Source organism: Cervus elaphus, chromosome 22 (assembly GCF_910594005.1).
Source record: "Cervus elaphus chromosome 22, mCerEla1.1, whole genome shotgun sequence".
NCBI lineage: Eukaryota > Metazoa > Chordata > Mammalia > Artiodactyla > Cervidae > Cervus > Cervus elaphus.
The window spans coordinates 12,175,640-12,198,587 of NC_057836.1; the positions used below are offsets into that span (position 1 = coordinate 12,175,640).

Sequence of the window (22,948 nt, forward strand, 5' to 3'; positions counted from 1 at the left end):
TTAAGTGTACCATTATCCATTCAGTCATCAAATATTTAGTAAGCATCTATTATTTGCTCAGTAGAGAACACATGACAGATAGTTCCTATTCTCATGAAATCTCCGACTTAATTTTTCATATTTGCCACAAAGACAACATGAAAAGATCTAGCTGAAGTCTAGACACATTACAACTACTACATTTCCTTTATCAGTCTAGGAGCCATGTCAATTCTAGGAAACTACAGCATTATTGTCTGATGTGACCTAGTTCACCCATGCTGTAATCCACTCCCCTGGTGAGGCTTCTAAAACTACTTTTTAACTTTTAGAATTATCGACTCTATAATACTGCCACAATTCAATATGAGATTCCTCATCCTTTAAGTGTATAACTGTGCTGCCCAGTATAGTGGCCAATAGTCACAGTAGCTATTTAAATTAATTGTAATATAATTAACAATACAGGCTGTCAGTCACACTAGCCACATTTCAAGTGTTCAAAAGGCCCATAAGGGGACTTTCCTGGTGTTAAGACTTCACCCTGCAATATAGGGGATGCAGGTTCTATTCCTGTTGGGGAAACTAAGATCCCATATGCCTCGGGGCCAAAAAACCAAAACATAAAAAACAGAAGCACTGTTGTAACAAATTCAATGAAGACTTTAAAAATGGTTCACACCAAAAAAAAAAATAAATAAAATAAAATAAAAATGGTTCACACCAAATAATCTTTACAAAAGAAGGGCACGTGTGACTAGTGGCTACTGTATTTGATGGTGAATAAGAGAACATTCCTACCATCACACAAAGTTCCGCTAAACGGTGCTAGTCTCAAGTTTTGGGTAGTCACTTCTTTCTTCCCAGGAAAAAAAAAAAAATTTTAATGACAGGTCATCTTCCAGTCTCCCGAGCACTCTGTGAGGCTCCAAAATACCCTAAGGAATTCCATTTTTCAGGATCAGTGTCACGATATCATCAAAACCACCACCCCAATGTCATTATCAGGGCAGCTGGATTTAGAGTACTCACTATATTCCAAGCTTTATGAGCACTATCTCATTTATTCTTCACAACAGTCACATCGGATAGGACTACTATTCTCATCCTACAGATGAGAAAATTAACTGAGTTTTAGACAATAAAGTAACTCACCCAAAGTTCTATAGCTAAGAAGTGACAGCAATCCACAGGTTAAGCAAATTAATACTATAATTATTTTGCTTTTTTTAAGACAGCACACCTTTTCATAGAAAGGAAAAGTGATGCCCACAACATTCCAGCCCGGTCAAACCATCTTCATATCACTCACCTGCCTTATCGCTTTCTTGCCTTTGGGTCCTGCACATGTTGTTTCCTCCACGTGCATCCTTTTCATCTAGCCAAATCGTACTTATCCTTAGGAGATCTCATCTTAGATCTTCCTACAATCCTATTAGGGATCCATCCTATAAGCTGATGTAGAAACCTGTATGTCACCTATCAAAGCACTTAACATAGCAGACCACAAAAGCCTGTTAACTTTTCCTCTTTTCCCACTACAACGAAACTCTTGCTGAGGTTCGATCCCTATTCAGGGAACCAGATCCCACCTAAAAGACCCGCAACCAAGTTAATAGATATTTTAAAAAATTGCTTTTAAAAAGAGAATTTTAAAAGTAAACACTAAATGGCTTCACTGCCACTTAACTGAAAATAAAGTAATTCACAAACATTTTTCCCACATACTATGCAAAACAATACTTAAAAACCAAACGTCAGGGAATGACCACTAATGGGTTTGGGACTTCTTTTGGAGAGGATGAAAATGTTCTAAAATTGATCATGGTGATGAATGTATCAAAAAAAAAAAAAAACTTAACTGTACACTTTAATGGGTGAATTCTGTGGTATGTGGATTATCCCTCAATAAAGCCATTATATTTAAAAAAGATCTGTGGGTAGTTAAGACTTAAATTATAAAAACAAATATTAAGCCTGTGAAAAAAAAATACCTAGAGGATAAAATACTTGTTATTTTTATGCAATTTTAAAATAGCTTAATGCCATATTATTGCACAAAATTTCACTGGTTAGGAAAAACAAGAAACTGAAAACAGTGTCTGCCTTCAGGAACAACTGAATGGAGAAGAGACTTATTTTTTTCCCTGTGTATTTTTATAACTTCTGATTTGATATATGTGTTTAAAAAAATAAGGGTATATATGACCAATAACAATAACATCATACCTCTCCTTGAAGTGAAGTGAAGGTTGCTCAGTCGTGTCTGACTCTCTGTGACCCCATGGACTATACAGTTCATGGAACTCTCCAGGCCAGAATACTGGAGTGGGTAGCCTTGCCCTTCTCCAGGGGATCTTCCCAACCCAGGGAGAGAACGCAGGTCTCCCCCATTGCAGGCAGATTCTCTACCAGCTGAGCCATAAGGGAAGCCCTCTCCTTAGTACAAGTACTAAACTCCCAGGATGCATATTTTGTTCTGAAAAGAATAAAGTGTGAAATATATATTTTTTAAATATATATATGATTTTATTTTTAAATATAAAATATACATTTTATATTATTTATTTTATCATATATAAATCATAAAATATATGATTTATATATAATTTAAATATATATACATATATTTATTTTAAATCAATCCAAGGAAGTAAAAAACTGATTCTTCCATTTGCCTCCATCTCACACTAAAAAGCATTTAGTCATCTCTCTGTTATTAGACATCAGTCAGAATTCTTTCCTGCCCAACAGTCTGACACATCTTTAAACAATGACACAGTTGATCATTCCCTCCTCCTTGAAAACTTCCTTTCCTTCATTTCCAGTACATCATACTCTCCTGATTTTCCTTCTACCTCAATGGTCTCTTATTAATTTCCTTATTAATCTCCTTTGCTGAGTTCCTCTTCATTTCCCTAGAAGGTATCCAGAAGGTAAGCTCTATGAAGGTTAGAATTTTCATCAGTGTTGTTCACTACTATATTTCCAATGGCTAAAAAATGTACCCAGAACCATACTTAAAAAATAACTGTTGAATGAATAAATGAATAAGGCAGCACCCCAAAGGCTCACATTTTGAAAAAGCAAGTTATAGAAATAAACTGTATTACACATACCTTTAAGCTTAATTTACTTTATTACACTGTATGTCTGAAAATCCATAATCAATCCACTGCTTGTAATTAGCCAAAATACTCCATTCCCTCATCTTTCTCCATTTTTGTCATAGTATGTGCAAAACACATGTAATATCTCTTATACTGCTTCTAAAAGCATAAATGTAGCATAGAAAAAGAGCAGTTGTTGCTTTAAGAATCTTCGCTTTTCATTTCAGTATTAAAGTTGACCTCACGGACTGACATACTTATCTGACTTTAGTAATTCAAAAAAGGGTGGGGGGGGCGGGGAATACCCCAGTAGACTCAACAAAGATATCACAGTAATGACTAGTAAATGACATTTCTTAAAAATAAAACATACTGATTTTCTCAGGCATAAGAAATCCTAAAGAGAAATAGATCACCCTACACTTTTCTGAAATTATATGACTGCATTCCAACAAGGAGAACTACCTCCCACTGTCAGCCATGGAAATGTCATTTTAGCAAAATACACACATAATTTCACCTGGTATCTCAGTTCACATCTGTCCCCATATATACTCAATTAAGTCAAAATATAAGACAAAAGCCAAAACCAGGTATGTGAATGTTAATCTTTCCAAGTAACTAATCCAGTATCAAAATCATTATTCTATCAACTTGTAATTTGACTTGTCTGAATATTTAATTACATCTTTTGTTTATAATTACAAGTGGACCACACCTATTTTCACTTAATAGCTATTATGTCATCTGTTTCCTATAAGTTTCTTCAAGCAGAAGTATTTGCTGGAGGGTAACAGTCTGCTTATTAAGTAGACATATTAAAAAAGGCAACCACTGACACTCACCCTGTATATTTCTCTCTTGGGTTACAGGAAAGCACTTCTCTGGCTATGTTCCCAAATAAATTGAATAAGCCTTGGGAGAGTCACTGCTTAAATTCCATTTCATGACGGTTTCTCTTCCTCCATAAATCAATTATAGAGAGTCATACCTACTTCCATCCATTACATAATACATGTCCATCTCAGGGCCTGTTTTCCCAGCAAGAAATAGCTTAAATGATATTAACTGACAGGTAAGGACAGGGAGTTCTGTAATCTGATGGGGAGCAGAAATCCAGAAAAGGAGATTCTGATTTAATGTGCTAAGTTGTGAAACACTGCTGTGAAGAACCTTTACTCTTAGTAACCTCTCCCTATGCAGTGACAGACACATGCTCCCAAAAACATTTTAGGAGCACCTGACTTTAAGAATGTTTCTCAAAAATGGAGGGACCTACCAAAAATTTTTATTCCACTTCATTTTAAGTGTCTAATAAAGACATGCAATTGAGAAACTTCAGAAATCTCCAGTAATTATCAAACACAGAATAGCTAACTGTCAAGATCTACTAAAAACTGAGTTGCAAAAGACAGCAGTGCTTTAAAACATTTAAGTATGTTTCAAGTAATTAGCGCCAACAGGAATGTGCAAATTGTTCATTTCATCCATCCAAAGCAGTCAACCACAACCACCTGCAACTACTCCTCAGAAACGTGACTTCCAAAGGAACCACCAGATCCTCGGGCCTTCTCTTAAGGGGCCAGGATAAAACTTGAAGATGAGGTACACAGATCGTTTAGGGACCAAAATAAATAAAAGACTGGAAGATAACGCCTTTTAGGAATTAAGTGTAAAGGGACCTATCACCTAATGTTGCTGCCAGAATGAAGTTGTCTAACCCAAGATCTCTGCTCCTCTTCAAGGCTGTAAAACTCCAAACCCGTCCACGCTCCACAATTTCCCCACCCTGAGCCAAAAGCTGAGGGAGTCGCTTCCTTCCTCGACCCCCACCCCGCCTAAAGGGGGGTAAAAAAAGACCCCAAGCCCTAAGTAGAAACGTGAGACCTAGTGCAATAGCTTCTCCAACTGCCTAAAAGGCAACATCCACAGCTCATCTCCTTTCTGGAAGCCAACCCTCCATCTCCTATCTTACTACTTCACAGGAGAGACCAGAATCCTCGTCTCTTTCAACGCTGCACATCGGTACCCAAACCTCAGACCCACCCGACCGCACCCCAGCCTCCCGGGGCTCCCCGAGGCGTGCACGTCCCCACCTCGCCCGCAACATCACGCCTCTGAAGCCGGCCGCCCGCAGCCCCCGCGGGTCCCCGCCGTCGCCGCCCCTCCAGCCGGTCCACGGGCACCCGCCGGTGGGCTGGGTGGGGCCGCCCTCTCGGACGTCCCATCCCCCCCGGCAGGGCGCGGAGGGGGAGGGGTCCCCGCGCCTCACCTACGACTCCGCCCTCCCCGGGGGCGCGCTGCCCGGACCCAGCCAGGGCCGTGGGGAGGAGCGGGCGCAGGAGAGACGAGGGCCCTGGCGCCAGCGACGGGCGGGAAGCTCCAGGCGCCGCCCGATCCCGAGCTGCCGCCACCGCGGCCGTCTCACCCTCCTCTGGGCTGCCGATGCCGCTGCCCGCCCGGGCGCCGCCGCCGCCACTACCGCCGCCGCCACAGCTCGGCCCGGGCGCCCGACGTCACCGCGCCCCGCCCCCTGCGCGAGTCCTCAGCCCCGCCCCGGGCCGACGTCAGCGCGAGCCCCGCCCCCGCCCGGCCGCGCCCGCTGGCCGTCCCGCAGCCTCCTGGGAGGGCGACTCGGCCGTGCGCGGGCCTCGGGCCCCTTCTAAGGGGCCGGTGGGCTGGGGGCTGGCGGGTGCGGGTGCACACGCGTACACACTCCCTGCGCGGGGCGCTCGGCGTCTGTCTCCTCCCGCTTGCCGTAGGAGGCGGCGCGGCACCGACAGTGGGCAACCACCACCGCCTCGGCGGACCGGTGCCGCGGAACCAGGGCCCAGGTCTCTCGGGGCAGGTGGGTTTCCCGCCCCGAGGCCCTCGGACTATCCGCACCGCCCGGGAGACACTGCCGGCGGCCTGTCCGCGGTTCACCTCGGCGGCCTTCCCTGTCCTCGCGAGTGGCAGGCGGCCCCGCGTCGGGCGCCCCCGATTGTGGTGCCGAAGCGCTGGCAGGTTTCGTAGTCTGAGGCGCGCACCGTTACTGTGAGGCTGTAGGTAAGCTGTCGCCGCCCCAAGAGTGATGATGTGGGTTGTTTGCAGCCCCTGCCAGCGAGTGTTTTATCAGTAACTAAACACCCTGAGAGCAGTTGAGTCACAGCAGCGAGTTCTCTCGTGGTCCCACCGCCACCTTCGCGCCCCTCCTCGGGGTCCTCGCTCGTCACCGCGTCCCCCTCCGCCCAGCGTCGCCGCCCTCGGGTTCCCCCGGCCCGGGTCCTGCTACACAGTCGCCCCCTTCTGTACGGTCAGGACCGCGGCCGGGGGACAGCGCGGTCCTGCCAAACGAAGCGTCCTAAAGTATTTGATTTTGTCAGACTCTTCACTCAGGAAAAGCCTATCCCCCTGTGACCGTTTCTCACGGTCCTCCTCACCTGACTACCGATCCGCTCCTCTTGTAAGCTCCCTAGCAGTGTGAGGAGGCGGAAGGAAAGCAAAGTGGACTTGATGCTATCTACTTGGTTTCCCCTCGCCCATCCTCTACTTGTGTGACCTTGGGAAGATCACAGGACTTCTGGGTCTTGATTTTCTTAACTGTAAAGTGGGGTGTGGACGAGATGTCTCAGGTTTATCTTCAAACCCTGAAATGTGTGGGTTTGAAGAGTGGAAGATGCTAAGTTAAGCATTGTTCTGACTACACAGGAATACTGTCCACATCACAGGCTTAGAAAATTTTTTGGTTTCTCTTTTTTGTCATTCCACTGTTCTTGTTTCTTATTCCCTACTCTGCCCTACATGTCTTTTTTTTTTAAATCTACATTTAAGGTTTTTTTTTTTTTTTGGCCACCTCACACAGCATTCAGAATCTTAGTTCCCTGACCAGGGATGGAACCCATTCCCCCTGCACTGGAAACTTGGTGTCTTAACCACTGGACCACCAGGAAAGTCCCAGGGTTTGTTTTTGTTTTTTTTTTTAATTAAAGCTGGCTGAGTAAGTTCTTTAATTGCCTCCTCTTCCTAAAACCCTGTTAAAATGCTCATAAAGAAATGAAAAATGATACAAACCAGTACAGGACAGAAAATGGGAAGGGAGCCACCAAAATTTTTTTTTTTAATTTTACACTGAGAGAGTGTGGTCTGATTAAACAAAATGGAAGAAACCATAGTTTGGAATAGGTGTAGGGAATGGGTACTGCAGTTGTGGAAGGAGGCCTAGCAGCAAGAAGTGATTTAAAGAAACTGAAATTTGGAGACATCAGCACAACAGACCAAGAGGGAGAAGCAGGGATGAAAACAAGGAAACTAAATAAAGGTTTCTATGTAGAACAGCAGTACCCCAGCCCTCCCCACCCCATGCCTCAGATACAATAGCTAGGCATTTATCCCGAGCTAAAAGTCAAGTTCTTATAATCTCTGGGGAGCATTTAATGACTAAGAGTAAAGCATTCTTTATTCTGGCACAATAGCCAGCTTCCTACCCACTCACCCTAGAGTGAAGTTGGCAAGACCCTCCCAGGTTCTAAAGATTAGTCATCAGCGTCCAGCTATTTCATCTTAAATACGAACAGATAACCAAGGGCTTTTAGGTGTTTAAGGGAAGTCTCCAACTTGGGGCTGACAGAGGAGAAATTGTGACCATAGAGGAAAAAGAAACTTCAGAGAACTTAAAAAAATATAGCATGCTCCCAAACTTATTACAGCTATGAAACAAGGATAATATACTCATATAAGTTAACACACCAGGAACAAAAAGTAAATCTTAAATTAGAAATAAGAAATTGCCAAAATGTAAATTCACTTTTATTGAAAGGTAAAGTCCATGAAGTTTTAAGGAAAATAGAATGTGCAAAGAGATGGAAGTTGCAAGAGAAAATATTTTAAAAAGTCAATCCAACAGGACTAATATTACAAGAGAAAGAGAAAACCATAAGTAAAAGATGGAAAAGTATCCCAAAAATAATGGAAGAAACTTTCCCAGAGCTAAAAAATGTCCATTGGTGGAGAGCAAAAACAGAAAACAACCTTATGAAATGTTAAAACGCTGAAGATACAGGAAGGTCCTGAATTTCCCAGGAAAAAAGTGACCCATAAAAGAGTAAGACTGTGATTAGAATTCTTACCAGCAACAATAGATATGAGAAGATAAAAAAGACCTTCAAGTTTCTGAGGGAAATACTTCTTGAGCTTGAAATTCTAGGCATTTTTTAAATTAAAACAACAACAACAACTATTCCTAGCTGAACTATCATTAAAAGATCAGAATGAGAACATTCTCAGATATGCAGAGATTGAAAACGTCAAGCGCCCACATAGGCTTTTTTTTTCAAAGTTACTTAACAATGAGGTAGAAATGAGGTATCTGACAACACTACTGACCAGGAATCAGGGGATCTAATTCAGAAGTAAAGGGATGTCCCAAGAGCTAGGCTAGGGCTTCCCTGGTGGTCCAGTGGTTGAGAATCTGCCTTCCAACACAGGGCACATGAGTGTGATATCTAGTCAGAACTATGTCCAACAAGCCACAGGGCAGCTGAGCCCTTGTGCCATAACTACTCAGCCTGCGCCTTCTACAGCTGGTGCTCTGCGGCAAGGGAAGCCCCCTTGTGCTGCAGTGAAGACCCAGCGCAGCCAAAATTAATAAATAAATAGCTAGGCTGGATTGGAGTGGAAGGATAGGCATTTTGGGAGAGAAATCTGAAAAAGAGTTGAACTGAATAATTACTCGATAGAAAGTTTAGTGCAGGTTTCTAATCTTGCTGTAGTTAAAGCATACTGATGTTGACAATGTAAAGGTAAAAAATATGACTGGCAGTTGAAGATGTGAAACAGAGAGAGGAAAGGTAGAGGTAAAGGTAAAAGCACTCCAGAGATGTCTGTAGTTGGCAGAATCAGAAACAGTTACTAAAATGTACTGTAAGAAGTAGGAAAAGTGGCCAGTGAAGGAGTGAGGAATTATTTGGCTTATTGAGAGGATGGGAAGACACAAAGTATAGGGTTTATAATTAAGCTAAATTGTGATCAAGAAATAGAAGACTTGATATTGTTATAATAAGCAGTACTCCTTTATTTGTTCTACAGGGTCTATGCAATCCTATCAAAAATCCCAGTTGCTTTTTTCCCCCAGAAATTGACAAGCAGATTCTAAAATTCACATGGCAGTGCAAGGGACTCAGAAAAGCCGAAAGAATCATGAAGAAAAAAGTTGAAACATTCATTCTTCCTGATTTCAAAGCTGACTACAGAGCTACAATCATCAAGGTAATATGTGGTACTGGAATAATAATAGAAGTATATATTGTGGAAAAGAATTGAGAGTTCAAAAATAACCCACACATCTGTGGGCATTTGATTCACTGGGGAACTAATAGTCTTCTCAACAAAGGGTGCTGGGACAATTGTATAACCACATGCAAAAAAAATGAAATCGGACCCCTCCCTCATAACACAAAAACTAATTCACAATGGATCACAGGCCTAAATATAAATGCTGGAACTATAGTAATTTTAGATAAAAGCAGGTATAAATCCTTATGACCTTGGATTAGGCAATAGTTTCTTAACTATGAAACCAAAACTATGACAAAATTTTAAAACTGGACTCCATCAAAATGGAATATTCAAAACTTTTGTATGTTCAGCTTTAAAAAGGAAGGATATTCTGACACATGCTACAATATGGTGAACTTTGGGGACATTATGCCAAATGAAATAACCCAATCACAAAGGGACTGTACGTGGGATGTACATGAGGTACTGGTAATAGTAAAAGTCATAGAGACAGAAGGCATAAGAGTGGTTGCCATAGGTTGAGGAAAGGCAGATGGCCATTTGCAAACCAAGCAAACCTGCCAACACCTTGATCTTGGATATCCAGCCTCCAGAAATGTGTAAAATACTTTACTGTTACTTAAGCTGCCCAGTCTGTGATGTTACGTCAGCCCTACCAGGCTAATAACAGATTTTGGTACTGAGAAGTGGGGTACCACTATAACAAATACCTTAAAAATGTGGAAAGGGCTTTGCTAGTGAGGAATGAATAGAGGCTTTCCAGGTGGCACTAGTGATAAAGAACCCGCCTGCCATCACAGGAGACGCAGAAGACTCAGGCTCGATCCCTGGGTAGGAAAGATCCCCTGGAGGAGGCCATGGCAACCCACTCCAGTATTCTTGCCTTGAGAATCCCAAAGAGTTGGACATGACTGAAGCAACTTAGCACAACACAGCACGCAATGAGCAGAAGCTGAAAGGTTTTTGAGATGCGTTTTGGGAAGAACCTAGATTACCTTGAAGAGACACTCTTGGTAGAATTAATGCAAGTTAAAAGGTGACTGGGATGAGATCTCAGGAATGAGGAGCATGCTATTGGAAACCGGAGGAAAGGTGACTCTATAAAGTGGCAGAGAAGGCCAAACTGTTTCCTCGTGGTTCTGTGGAAGGTAGAAATTAAAAGTAATAAACTTTGATATTTAGCTGCAGGGATTTCTGAGCAGTGTTTGTGGTGCAGCCAAATTTCTTCTTACTCCTTAGAGTATACAGGAGGTGAGAGAGAAATTAAAGGAGTTGTTAAGCAAAAATGAACCAGAAGTTGAAGATTTGGAAAATTCTTAGCTTATCTGCAATACTGTAATTTGCAAGAAAAATATATTGGTGAACATTTTGTAACATGTTTAAATGTCAAATCACTATGTTGTACACCTGAAACTAACATGATAATGTACATCAACTATACTTCAGTTTTAAAAAAAGAAATACACATTTGGTCAGACAACTAAAATATATCTCTCATATATATTTGGTCTTCATCCAGGGTTCTTGACACAGCTCCCAAAACCCTTGGAATTTCCGGAGGGACAAGAGCAATAGGAACTTCTCTTGTAGTGTTCAGTCCTTGCTCCTCAGTTCCTGAAATCACTTTCAGAGCCATAAAGGTGAAATGGATATCCTGTTATTTAAGTGTTTATGTTAATGAGGTGACTTTTGGAAAGCCCTAAGAATGGAGATCGCTAGCAAAGGACCCAACCAGGGAATACAGGGTTGGAACTTCAGCCCCACCCCCTTACCTCCACAGAGGGGAGAGAAACTAGAGGCTGAATCAGTTGCCAATGACCAGTGATTTGATCAATCATATCTAAGTAATGAAGCCTCCACAACCCTCCGCAAGGACAGGGTTCAGAGAGCTGCCTGTTGGTGACTGCCTGGAGAAGTGGGGAGAGGCAAGCTGGAGGGGGCTTGTTATCTCTGCGCCCTCTCCCCACGCCTTGCCATGTGCGTCTCTTCCATCTGGCTGTTCTTTTTATAATAAACCAGTCATCCAGTGTGTAAAAATTTTTCTCTGAATTCTGTGAGCCACTCTGGCAAATTAATCAAACACAAGAAGGCAGTTGTGACAATCTCTGATTAATAACCCAGTGAGTCAGAAGTACAGGTCACAGCCTGGAGTTACAGTTGGCATCCTGAGTTGGGAGAGATTGTTGGAACCTATAGTTTGTGGCCAGTGGGTCAGAAGCACAGGTAACAACCTAGCTTGCACCTGGCATCCTGAGATGGGGGAGAGTGGTGTACAGCAGTCTGTGACCTGCACAGCCTGATGCTGTCTCTGTGTAGATAATGTCAAAATTGAGTCGAGATGTAGGACACCCAGCTGGTACCTGAGACTTGCTCCTTGTTGGTATGGGGAACCACCCCACTCCTCACATGTTGGAATTATGCACAGAACCCAGTTACTATCCATATTACACAAAAAGAAAATGTCCTGGGAAACATGTCAAGGGTATAGCTGGACAACCATTAGATAAAGAGATCATGGGTCCAATTCATGGATTTCATCAGTTATCTCATAAGTAGCCAGGAATAGAACTAAGATTATACTGGCAGAAACGCTGCCAATTTGGACGAAGGGCATAGAAACAAGAAAATGGAGGGATGCTGTCAGACTTCTGAGATTCTTAGGATAGGACACTAGAGCTATCTGGCTGCCAGTTACATTATCCATCAAGAAAACAGGAAAATGACAAGAAACGGGATTCAGAGATCAACACAGCTGCTACTCCAGCCACCAGCCCACAGAATACAAGTCTGGGGGGCAAGGCTGTCTCCTTGGTTTTAGTGGAGCCCGCTATCAACCAGTGCCTCAGGAATAAAACTGCTGCCCAGGGCTGAGCGGATGGAGCCACCACTCCCAACCAAGAGGATAAGGTTGCCACCCCAGTGGGCCCAGAGGGCAGAGCATTAAGCCCAAAAGGGTTCTTCTTGAGCCTTAAAAGAGGCTGTTTGGGGTATGCTTTGGACCCATTCCCTTTTCTGATTTCTCTCTTGCAGAATGGAATATCTCTGTATGCCTGTCTCAGCATTGTATTTTGGAAGCACTTAGCTTGTATCACAGGCTCACAGCTAGGGAGGAATTTTGCCTTAGAATGAATCATATCTCAAGTCTCAACCATACCCAAGGATCAGATGAGACTTTGTGCTTAGAGTCAATGCTGGAATGGGTTAAGGCTTGGGATTGGGGTGAATGTGTTTTGCATGTGAGAAGGACAAGAATTTGGGGTATCCAGAGGACAGAGTGTTTTGGACTGAACTGCGTTCTCTGAAAATTTATGTGTGGAAGCCCTAACCCACATGTGTCTGTATTTGGCGACAGGGTTGTTAAAGAGCCAATTGAGGTTAAATGAGGTCATATACAGTCTGTGGTATTTAGTTATGTCAGCCCTAGTAGACTGATTCAGACAGTACCAGGAAAAAACAGACAACTCACAGAATGAGAAGAAAATTTTGCAAACCATATACCTAATATTTTATCTAGAACATTTAAATAATTCTTAAAACTCAACAATAAAATATAACGCTTTAAAAAATAGGTACAGGATTTGAATAGATATTTCTCTAAAGAAGTTATATAAATAGCCAATAAGTACATATAAAAATGCTCAACATCATCAGTTATTAGGGAAATGCAGTGGAAACCACTTCACACCCATTCAGTTCAGTTCAGTCACTCAGTCGTGTCCGACTCTTTGCAACCCCATGAATTGCAGCACGCCAGGCCTCCCTGTCCATCACCAACTCCCGGAGTTTACTCAAACTCATGTCCATCAGGTCGGTGATGCCATCCAGCCATCTCATCCTCTGTCGTCCCCTTCTCCTCCTGCCCCCAATCCCTCCCAGCATCAGGGTCTTTTACAATGAGACAACTCTTTGCATGAGGTGGCCAAAGTATTGGAGTTTCAGCTTCAGCATCAGTCCTTCCAATGAACACCCAGGACTGATCTCCTTTAGGATGAACTAGTTGGATCTCCTTGCAGTCCAAGGGACTCTCAAGAGTCTTCTCCAATACCACAGTTCAAAAGCATCAATTTTTCGGCGCTCAGCTTTCTTCACAGTCCAGCTCTCACATCCATACATGACCACTGGAAAAACCATGGCCTTGACTAGATGGACCTTTGTTGGCAAAGTAATGTCTCTGCTTTTTAATATGCTGCCTAGGTTGGTCATAACTTTCCTTCCAAGGAGTAAGCATCTTTTAATTTCACGGCTGCACTCACCATCTGCAGTGATTTTGTAGCCCAAAAGAATAAAGTCTGACACAGCTTCCACTGTTTCCCCATCTATTTCCCATGAAGTGATGGGACCAGATGCCATGATCTTAGTTTTCTGAATGTTAAGCTTTAAGCCAACTTTTTCACTCTCCTCTTTCACTTTCATCAAGAGGCTTTTTACTTCTTCACTTTCTGCCAGAAGGGTGGTGTCACACCCATTAGGATGGCCGTAACCAAAAAGGTGTGTAACTGTCAGTGAGAAATCAGAACCCTCATAGACACCTGGTGGAAATGTAAAATGGTGCAGTCACTTTGTGAAACAGTCTGACCCTTGTCTTCTAGGGACTTCCCAGACAGTCCAGTGGTTAAGACTGACCTTCTGCTGCAGGGAGCACCGGTTTGATCCCTGCTCCAGGAACTAAGATCTCACATGCCACATGGTGTGGCAAAAAAAAAAAAAAATGAACCAGCAATTCTACACCTAGCTGTATACATAATAGAATTTAAAATATCCACACAAAACCACAATATTTTGTATATGAATGCTATAGCATCATTATTCACAGTCACTGAGCAGTGGAAACTAAATCATGAATAAATTACCAAAAAGTATAATTTTTAATTTCTGGCCTGCAAGAAAGTAAAGGAATTGTTCTCAAAGACTCAGTAGCTTATAAGAAAGCAAATATTTATTTCTAACTTAGCTGGAATTTGACAGCTGGAGGGAGGGGCAGTCAGCTGCTGTGCTGTACCAGATCCACCTGCCTCCCATTCAAGGAGCCAGGCTAAAGGAGTAGTAGTCACCTGCATTTCGTTTTCCTCGTGATGGAAAACAAGCACACAGGAGGTAAGCCGAGGAAACTCACTGTCACCTCCGCTCAGGTGTGTCGTATGTCCTGTGTGCTCACACATCATTAGCCAGAGTAAGTCACTCAGCAAGGTCCAGCGTAGTGGTGTAGGAAAGTATATGCCTTTCCCCTTCAGAAAACTGCCTAAAAAATTGTGCACACCACTTCTGTTTATATCCCATGGTAAGAGCTTAGCTCATGGTCATTCCTTGCTGAAGGGCAAATTGGAAAAACAGATTTTGTTGTGGATGGGCATGTATCCAGTTAAAATTAAGAAGTTATATTACTGAAATAGTATAGAGACTACTCTCTAACAACAATAATATAGATTGCGAGACAACTATCAATCTGCCAGAAACTTCTAAAACAATTGTTTAGTTGCTCACTCATGTCCAACTCTTTGTGACCCCATGGACTATAGCTCACCAGGCTCTTGATGGGATTTTCCAAGCAAGAATACTAGAGTGGGTTGCCATTTCCTTCTCCAGGGGATCTTCCTGACGCAGGGATCAAACCCATGTCTCCTGCACTGGCAGGCAGATTCTTTACCAAAGAGCCACAAGGGAAGCCTCTAAAACAATTAATGATATTTAAAAACTGTAAATAAAAAAAAAAACTGTAAATAGACATTAGATGCATCTGAAGAACAAAATGAGGTAGAAGATGCAATGGAAAAATTAAACTGCTTAATAAACTCTCAAACTGCTTAGGATGCAGCACAGAGAGACAAGGAGATGAAAATATGATGAGTTTAAAGAGGGGGTAGAAAAGGCAGTCTCCTACTTCAAGCCTACTAAGAGTACTTTAAGGAGATTATAATGGAAGGAGGTGAGTGTCTGTTCATATAATAGGTGAGGATTTTCCAAACCAATAAGCAAAATAAATCTACAGATCAGGAGTTGCTAAGAACGGAATCAGTCAAAAGAAATCCAACCTAGATACAATGCAATGGAACTGAGAACCTAAAGGACAACAAGTCTTAAATTCACTTGTGTTGGTTTCCCAGGACTACTGGAACAGAATGCCACAGCTGAGTGGCTTAACTTCATAGGAATTAAGAGTCACAGTTCTCGAGGCTCAGTTCAGTTCAGTTCAGCCCCTCACTCGTGTCCAACTCTGTGACCCCATGGACTGCAGTACACCAGGCTTCCTGTCCATCACCAACTTCAGGAGCTTGCTCAAACTCCTATCCATCGAGTCAGTGATGCCATCCAACCATCTCGTCCTCTGTCATACCCTTCTCCTTCCTCCAGTCTTTCCCAGCATCAGGGTCTTTTCCAATGAGTCAGTTCTTCGCTTCAGGTGGCCAGAGTATTGGAGCTTCAACATCAGTCCTTCCAATGAATATTCAGGACTGATTTCCTTTAGGATTGACTGGTTGGATCTCCTTGCAGTCCAAGGCACTTTCAAGTCTTCTCCAACACCACAGTTCAAAAGCATCAATTCTTTGGTGCTCAGCTTTCTTTATGGTCCAACTCACATCCTTACATGACTACTGGAAAAACCACAGCTTTGACTGTACGAACCTTCGTCGGCAAAATAATGTCTCTGCTTTTTAATATGCTGTCTAGGTTTGTGATAGCTTTTCTTCCAAGAAGCAAACATCTTTTAATTTCATGGCTGCAGTCACCATCTGCAGTGATTTTGGAGCCCAAGAAAATAAAGTCTGTCACTGTTTCCATTGTTTACCCATCTCTTTGCCATGAAGTGATGGGATCGGATGCCATGATCTTTGTTTTTTGAATGTTGAGTTTTAAGCCAGCTTTTTCAGTCTTTTACTTTTATCAAGAAGCTCTTTAGTTCTTCACTTTCTGCCATAATGGTGGTGTCATCTGCATATCTGAGGTTATTGTTATTTCTCCCGGCAATCTTGATTCCAGCTTGTGCTTTATCCAGCTCGGCATTTCACATGATGTACTCTGCATAGAAGTTAAAAAAGCAGGGTGACAGTATACGGCCTTGACGAATTCCTTTCCCAATTAGGAACCAGTCGGTTCTTCCATGTCCAGTTCTAACTGTTGCTTCTTGACCCGCATACAGGTTTCTGAGGAGTCAGGTGAGGTAGTCCGGTATTCCCATCTCTTTAAGAATTTTCCACAGTTTGTTGTGATCCACACAGTCAAAGGCTTTAGCATAGTCAATGAAGCAGATATTTTTTCTGGAATTTTCTTGCTTTTTCTATGATCCAGTGGATGTTAGCAATTTGATTTCTGGTTCCTCTGCCTTAGAGGTGTGTGGTCTAAAATCAAGGTGACAGCAGGGCCTTGCTCCCGCTAAACAGGAGGGGAAGTCCCTTCTGCCCCTCCCTTGTTTCTGGTAATCTGCAGGCAGTCCTTGGCATTCCATGGCTTGCATCTGCAGCACTGTCTGCCTCCCATCTGTGTATCTGTCTCTTTTCCTCTTCTGATAAGGAACCCAGTTATATTGGATTAAGGACCCATCCTCCTCCAGTACAACCTTACCTTAACTAATTGTGTCCAAAATAAGGTCGCATTCTTAAACACTGGAGGTTAGGACTTTAACCTGTCTTTTTGAGGAATACAGTTCAACCTATAACAGGAGATCAAATAAAAGATTGACTCACTTACAAAGGAATAGTAATTAGACTGATGGCAGACTTATGAACACACAAGGGAAGCCAGAAGATAGTAGAATAATGCCTCCAAGTGCTGACAGAAAATAACTGTCATCAGAATTGTGTCCCCAGTAACACTGATGGACGAGATCAAGGACAGAATAATGACAGTTCCTAATAAACAAAAGCACATGGTTTATTACCAACTGATCTTCATTAAAGGAAAATCTAAATGATACTTCAGAGAAAAATAATCCTAGAAAAGGGTTTGAAAGACAGCAAGATGGTGATCAGAAAAATTCGTGAACATGGATGTATCTAACCAGACACTATTTGTCTGTAACTTCCCAAAACTGACTGAAGAAGTAGTAGAAGTCTAAATGTTCCTTTAGAAAAGAAATTTGGTTGGTAGTAAATCAATCAAAAATCTTCCACTCAAAAAAATGTCCAGAATGTTTTATAGATCTGTTTCTTGGAAATATTCAAGGAAAAGTTCATTTTAAACTTATTCCAAGTCTTCTAGAGAATTTACGCCCCTCCAAAAAAATAGAGTGAGAGAAAATTCTCCACTCCAGCTCATTTAGTGAAGTTATCAAATATTGATGCAAAAGCCAGACAGAGATAGTATAAGAACATTAAATTACAATGCAATCATATGAAGAAAGGTGCAAAGATGTTAGTAGCAAACTGATAAAATGTATTTAAAAAACAGTATTTTATAACTAAGTTGAGTTTACCCAAGTGTACAAACGTGAATTAATATTAGAAAATCAATGCAATTTACCATAATATATTGAAGAAATCATATCAATAGATGCAGAAGAAATATTTTTATGACAAAGAAAACTTAGCAAAATGATTATGAAGGAAAGCTATAATAAAAAGCTATTTATAAATGTGTATAGCAAACTTTTTTTTTATGGAAAAACACAAAAAAAGCATTTCTTTAAATTTAGGGATAAGACAAAGCCACTTCTGTCACTTCCATCAGTGGTCTATCCTCATCCTAACTAGCACACTAACACAGGAAAGGAAATTTATAAGGATAATAAAGGAAGAGATATAACTATTATTATTCACAGATGATATGATTGTCATCTTAGGGTTTTTTTGCATTAAAAAATTGACAGACTAGGAACTTCCCTGTCAGTCCGGTGATTAAGACTTCATGCTTGCACTACAGATTCAGTCCCTGGTTGGGGATGTAAGATTCCATACGCTGGGTGCTATGGCCAAAAAAACACACAAAATTGACAGACTGAAATCAGACTTACTAAAATAATTTAGTACTGTATAAAAGATAAATATACAGAATCAAGCATATTCTACACCCTAATTAGAAAATCTAGTTTTAAAAAATGATAACCTGAGAAAAATACATATGCATGACCCATAAACATATTACTGCAGATGGTGACTGCAGCCATGAAATTAAAAGACACTTTCTCCTTGGAGAAAGCTGTGACAAACCTAGGCAGTGTATTAAAAAGCAGAAACAGCACTTTGTCAACAAAGGTCCATATAGTCAAAGCTATGGTTTTTCCAATAGTCATGTATCGATGTGAGAATTGGACCACTAAGAAGTCTTGGTGATGAAAAATTGATGCTTTCAAATTGTGGCATTGGAGAAGACTCTTGAGAATCCCTTGGACAGGAAGAAGATAAAACGAGTCAATCCTAAAGGAAATCAACTCTTAATATTCATTGGAAGGACTGATGCTGAAGCTGAAGCTCCAGTACTTTGGCTACCTGATGTAAAGGGTTGACTCATTGGAAAAAAACTCTGATAGTAGGAAATGGTAACCCACTCCGGTATTCTTGCCTGTAAAATCCCATGGATGGAGAAGCCTAGTAGGCTTATAGTCCATGGGGTCGCAAAGAGTCAGACACAACTCAGCAACTTCACTTCACTAGGAAAGATTGAGGGCAGAAGAATGGGACAACAGAGGATGAGATGGTTTGGATGGCATCACCAACTCAATGGACATGAGTTTGAGCAAATTCTGGGAGATAGTGAAGGACAGGGAAGCCTGGCGTGCTGCAGTCCATGGGATTGTAAAGAGTAGGACACGACTGAGAACTGAACAACACAAACATATGACAAGCTGCAACTTATGATAGAAGAAATGTAAATTAGAAGCACAGTGAAATATCTCTAATTAGTAGATTGGGAAAAATTCAAAATCTTAACAACACTCTGTGGGTGTGGCAGTAAGGAAAAAAACAAAAGAGAGAGACCCTCATAAACAGCTGGTAAGGATATAGAATGGTGCAGCCCCTCAAAGGGGTCGTTAAGAATTATCAAACAAAACTACCTGTGTGCACCTTTTAACTCCTCTATCCATTTTCTAGGGATTTACCCTGAATAGGCACCTCCACAAACATTACACAACATACACATAAGGTTACCCACTCAGGCATTATTTGTAGTAGTAAAACATTGGAAACATAGTATGAACTATGATAAATATACACAATAAAGAAATGCAAATATAATAAACCTATAATGGAAAAGGATCTGGAAAAATATACATACACATGTGTATAAATATATATTAACTTTTACTGTACATCTGAAACATTGTAAGTCAACTGTACTTCAATTTGTAAAAATACAGGGGTAAAAACAAATGAGAGATTTCTGTAGACTGATAAAAGAGTGCTGTATAGGATACACTGTTAAGTGCAAAAGAGCATGTAGTATATTACCTTTTGTGTAAGAAAAAAAAGGAAGTGTTTGCTTATTTTCCTGAAAAGAAACACAGGAGGGATAAACCATATATTAATTGTTAATTATTTAGTATGATAAACCATATATAAATTATCTCCTATATAAGCCTGCTAGGGCTGCCATAACATACCACAGCCTGAGTGGCTTAAACAACAGAAACTTTCTTGAAGTTCTGAGGTTGGAAGCCCAGGACAAGGTGCCAGAAAACTTTGGGTTCTGGTCAGGCGTCCTTTCCTGGCTTGCAGATGGCCTCCTTGCTGTGTCCTCACTTGGCCCTTTCCCCGTGCAAGTGTACAAGGAGGGAGAGAGTCTCAGATGTCTCTTCTCTTAAGGACACCAGCCTTCTCTGATCAGAGACTCACCCGTATGAGCTCATTTAACCTTAGTTTCCTCTGTAAAAGCCCAGTTTCCAGATAGAGTCACATTAGGGATTCCTGCTTCACCATACACATTTTGGTGGTGGTTTAGTCACTAAGTCGTGTCCGACTCTTGTGACCCCATGGACAGTAGCCTGCCAGGCTCTTCTGTCCATGGGATTCTCTAGGCAAGAATACTGGAGTGGGTTGCCATTTCCTTCTCCAGGTGATCTTCCCAACCCAGGAATCGAAGCCAGGTCTCCTGCATTGCAGGCAGATTTTTACCAACTGAGCTATGAGGGAAGCCCAACTCATTCTGGAAGCCCAATACACATTTTGGAGGAACACAAATCCGTAAGTTACCTCTGGGATTTGAGTGGAATGGATGGATACAGGAATGAGATTTCTAGGAGCGTATCATTATTTATAAGTTTTACATTTTTAGTAACATAAATGGTTTACATATTTTAAATGTATGACTTCAAAAAACAATGAAGCAAATGAACCTAATTTTATCAAATTGATATGTAACCACATTGACAAAAGTTTCATTTAAGTCACTTTTGAACATAGGTGTTCTCATGTACACCCTGGTAGATAGTCTAACAACTACAAAGAAATTTTGAAAGTTACTTCGGTTTGTTATTGGTAGCATCGGTGGAATAGCAGTTCTGGGACTAGTTCATCTTTTTTTTGTAGAACAGAGCAAACGAGTGACTATACTGATGTCATTATGTGAGGTAGGAAGTTCACATGTGGAATGGGGGAAGAGGAAGAGGAACCCTGCAGTGGGATTTGGATTGAAGGTGTCCGTGTGAACTGATTTTCCCCCGGACCTGTCCACTCAAAGGGTCTGCAAGCAGAGAAGTTCCAGTAGCAGGGACAACACAGCAAGAGCCGGGTGATACCTGCACACACTGTGGGGTGGGTCGCAGACGAGGAATCCCGAGTTAGGGGGCTCCAGGTTTTTATAACAGGCTGCATGCAGACATGCCTGACTTTTGCCTTATGCCTTATAGATATTGTCTTATTATACTGAATAATAATAATCTTGTTCTGGTGGGGTACATTACCTCTGAACTCCAAGGCTACTCACTGTCAACTTTTTTTTTTTCTTTTCTTTTTTTTTTTTTTCACGTCAGTCGTGTCCGACTCTGTGTGACCCCATAGACGGCAGCCCACCATGCTCCCCCGTCCCTGGGATTCTCCAGGCAAGAATACTGGAGTAGGTTGCCATTTCCTTCTCCAATGCATGAAAGTGAAAAATGAAAGTGAAGTCGCCCAGTCGTGTCCGACTCTTAGCGACCCCATGGACTGCAGCCTATTGGGCTCCTCTGTCCTTGGGATTTTCCAGGCAAGAGTACTGGAGTAGGGTGCCATTGCCTTCTCCACTGTCAACTTTAAGAATAAGATAGGTCATTATGTCACCAGCAAAATGGGTTTATTTGGGAATAGCTAGAGGAATTGCAATTCAGGAATACAAGCTCTGGCAGACCATGGGCATCAGAGAACAAAGGTGGGGAACCTGCTTTATAGAGAAATTGGGGTTTAGGAGGGGCTGTTCTAAATGAAAGCTCACTGGAGGAAAGTAAGAGTTCATGGTGGCGCTAATGCCTCATTGACTGAGCTGCAGAGTGTCCCATTGGATGGGCTTGTTGCTGGGCGAGAAGAAAACCTTCCTTCCTCCTGCTGGCTTGTAGAGGGACCTTCTTGCTGGAGATGCAAACAGATCTGTCCTATTTGGGGTAGTTGACAAGGAGTGTTGGGGCACGAGAGTTCCCTCTAAAGAACTTCCTGACTTTAGTTGTAGTTGAGGTTTCCTGTGTTAATTTTCACATCATTATTCAAATACTTTGAAAAGATAATTCAAAACAAAAGGACAATTTGTGGCTTTCCACTCACAAGTCATGAAGAAACATTCAGTCATGGAGAACTATCTCCCAGTAGCCAGTTTGTGGGTCATTCTAAGCAACCAGTCATAGTTTATAAGAATCTACCTGCCAATTCAGGAGACATGGGTTCAATCCCTGGTCTGGGAAGATCCCACATGTTGCAGAGCAACTAAGGCCATCTGCCACAAGTAGAGAAAGCCCACACAGCAACAAAGACCCACTGCAGTCAAAAATAATAATAATGAAGTAAAAGCATTTTAAAAATATTAATGTCCAAGCAAACCTTGTTAGTGTCCTGCCCACATTCCCTCAACGTTTCCACCTCAGTGTGCTCTCTTGGTGTCTCTCTTCCAGATTTTGCATTTCTTTGCCTGAGTGTTTTATGCCTGAGCTGCTGTGTAAGGCTGGTGGGGAGTCAGCTTCTTTAGGAGCAGCATGACCAATGACTGATAAAAGTTAGAACATAGATTACCCCAGGTCCCTTGCCTTCTGTGTGGGTGACTCTGAGGCACAGGTTGTAACTAACTCCGTGAGTTCCCCAACAGTAGAAAGCAACTTCCTTCCATCATAACTGGCTTGATGACACACCCTGTTGTTTGGTCTCTTTCCCTGTCTCTCTTCCCTGTGACATTACTGGTGTTTCCTGAGTTTACCTCTCAAATAAGCTACTTCTAGTTGAATCCTTGTCTCAGGTCCATTCTAGTAGAACTCAAAATAAGACATGTCCCTGTGGAAATGTCAAACATGCAGTCAGATATGAGTCTGGAATTCAGAGGAGAGGTTCACACAATTTGTGAGACATCAGCAGAAAGATGGTATTTGTTCCAGTTATCTGTTGCAACGAGAGATTACCCTAAAATTTCATGGCTGAAAACACCACTTTTTTTTTTTTTTTTTGTAACTCACACTTTTGTGGATCAGAAATTCAAGCCTG

General features: G+C 41.9%; 3 protein-coding genes across 18 annotated transcripts in view; 2 read left to right on the forward strand and 1 right to left on the reverse strand.

The window, feature by feature from the left end:
- The window catches only part of ERC1 (ELKS/RAB6-interacting/CAST family member 1), a 270,621-nt gene extending 265,001 nt beyond the window's left edge, over window positions 1–5,620 (reverse strand). For 9 of the 16 annotated variants that reach the window (XM_043881903.1, XM_043881900.1, XM_043881898.1 and 6 more), the window contains exon 1: window positions 5,362–5,572. The gene's annotated coding sequence lies outside the window, so the exon portion shown is untranslated. Of the gene's footprint in view, window positions 1–5,185; window positions 5,317–5,361 lie in introns of those variants that run through there. The other 7 variants (XM_043881904.1, XM_043881901.1, XM_043881894.1 and 4 more) reach the window with 3 other exon arrangements.
- The window catches only part of LOC122679928 (atherin-like), a 35,006-nt gene that overhangs the window by 2,687 nt on the left and 9,371 nt on the right, over window positions 1–22,948 (forward strand). Inside the window, exon 2 of the mRNA XM_043880790.1 lies at window positions 5,075–6,137. Coding sequence (XP_043736725.1) covers window positions 5,075–6,129 — 1,055 coding nt within the window. The 3' untranslated portion in view covers window positions 6,130–6,137. The remainder of the gene's footprint in view (window positions 1–5,074; window positions 6,138–22,948) is intronic.
- Window positions 9,156–22,948, forward strand: part of RAD52 (RAD52 homolog, DNA repair protein) — a 73,732-nt gene continuing 59,939 nt past the window's right edge. The window contains exon 1 of the mRNA XM_043881914.1: window positions 9,156–9,335. The gene's annotated coding sequence lies outside the window, so the exon portion shown is untranslated. The remainder of the gene's footprint in view (window positions 9,336–22,948) is intronic.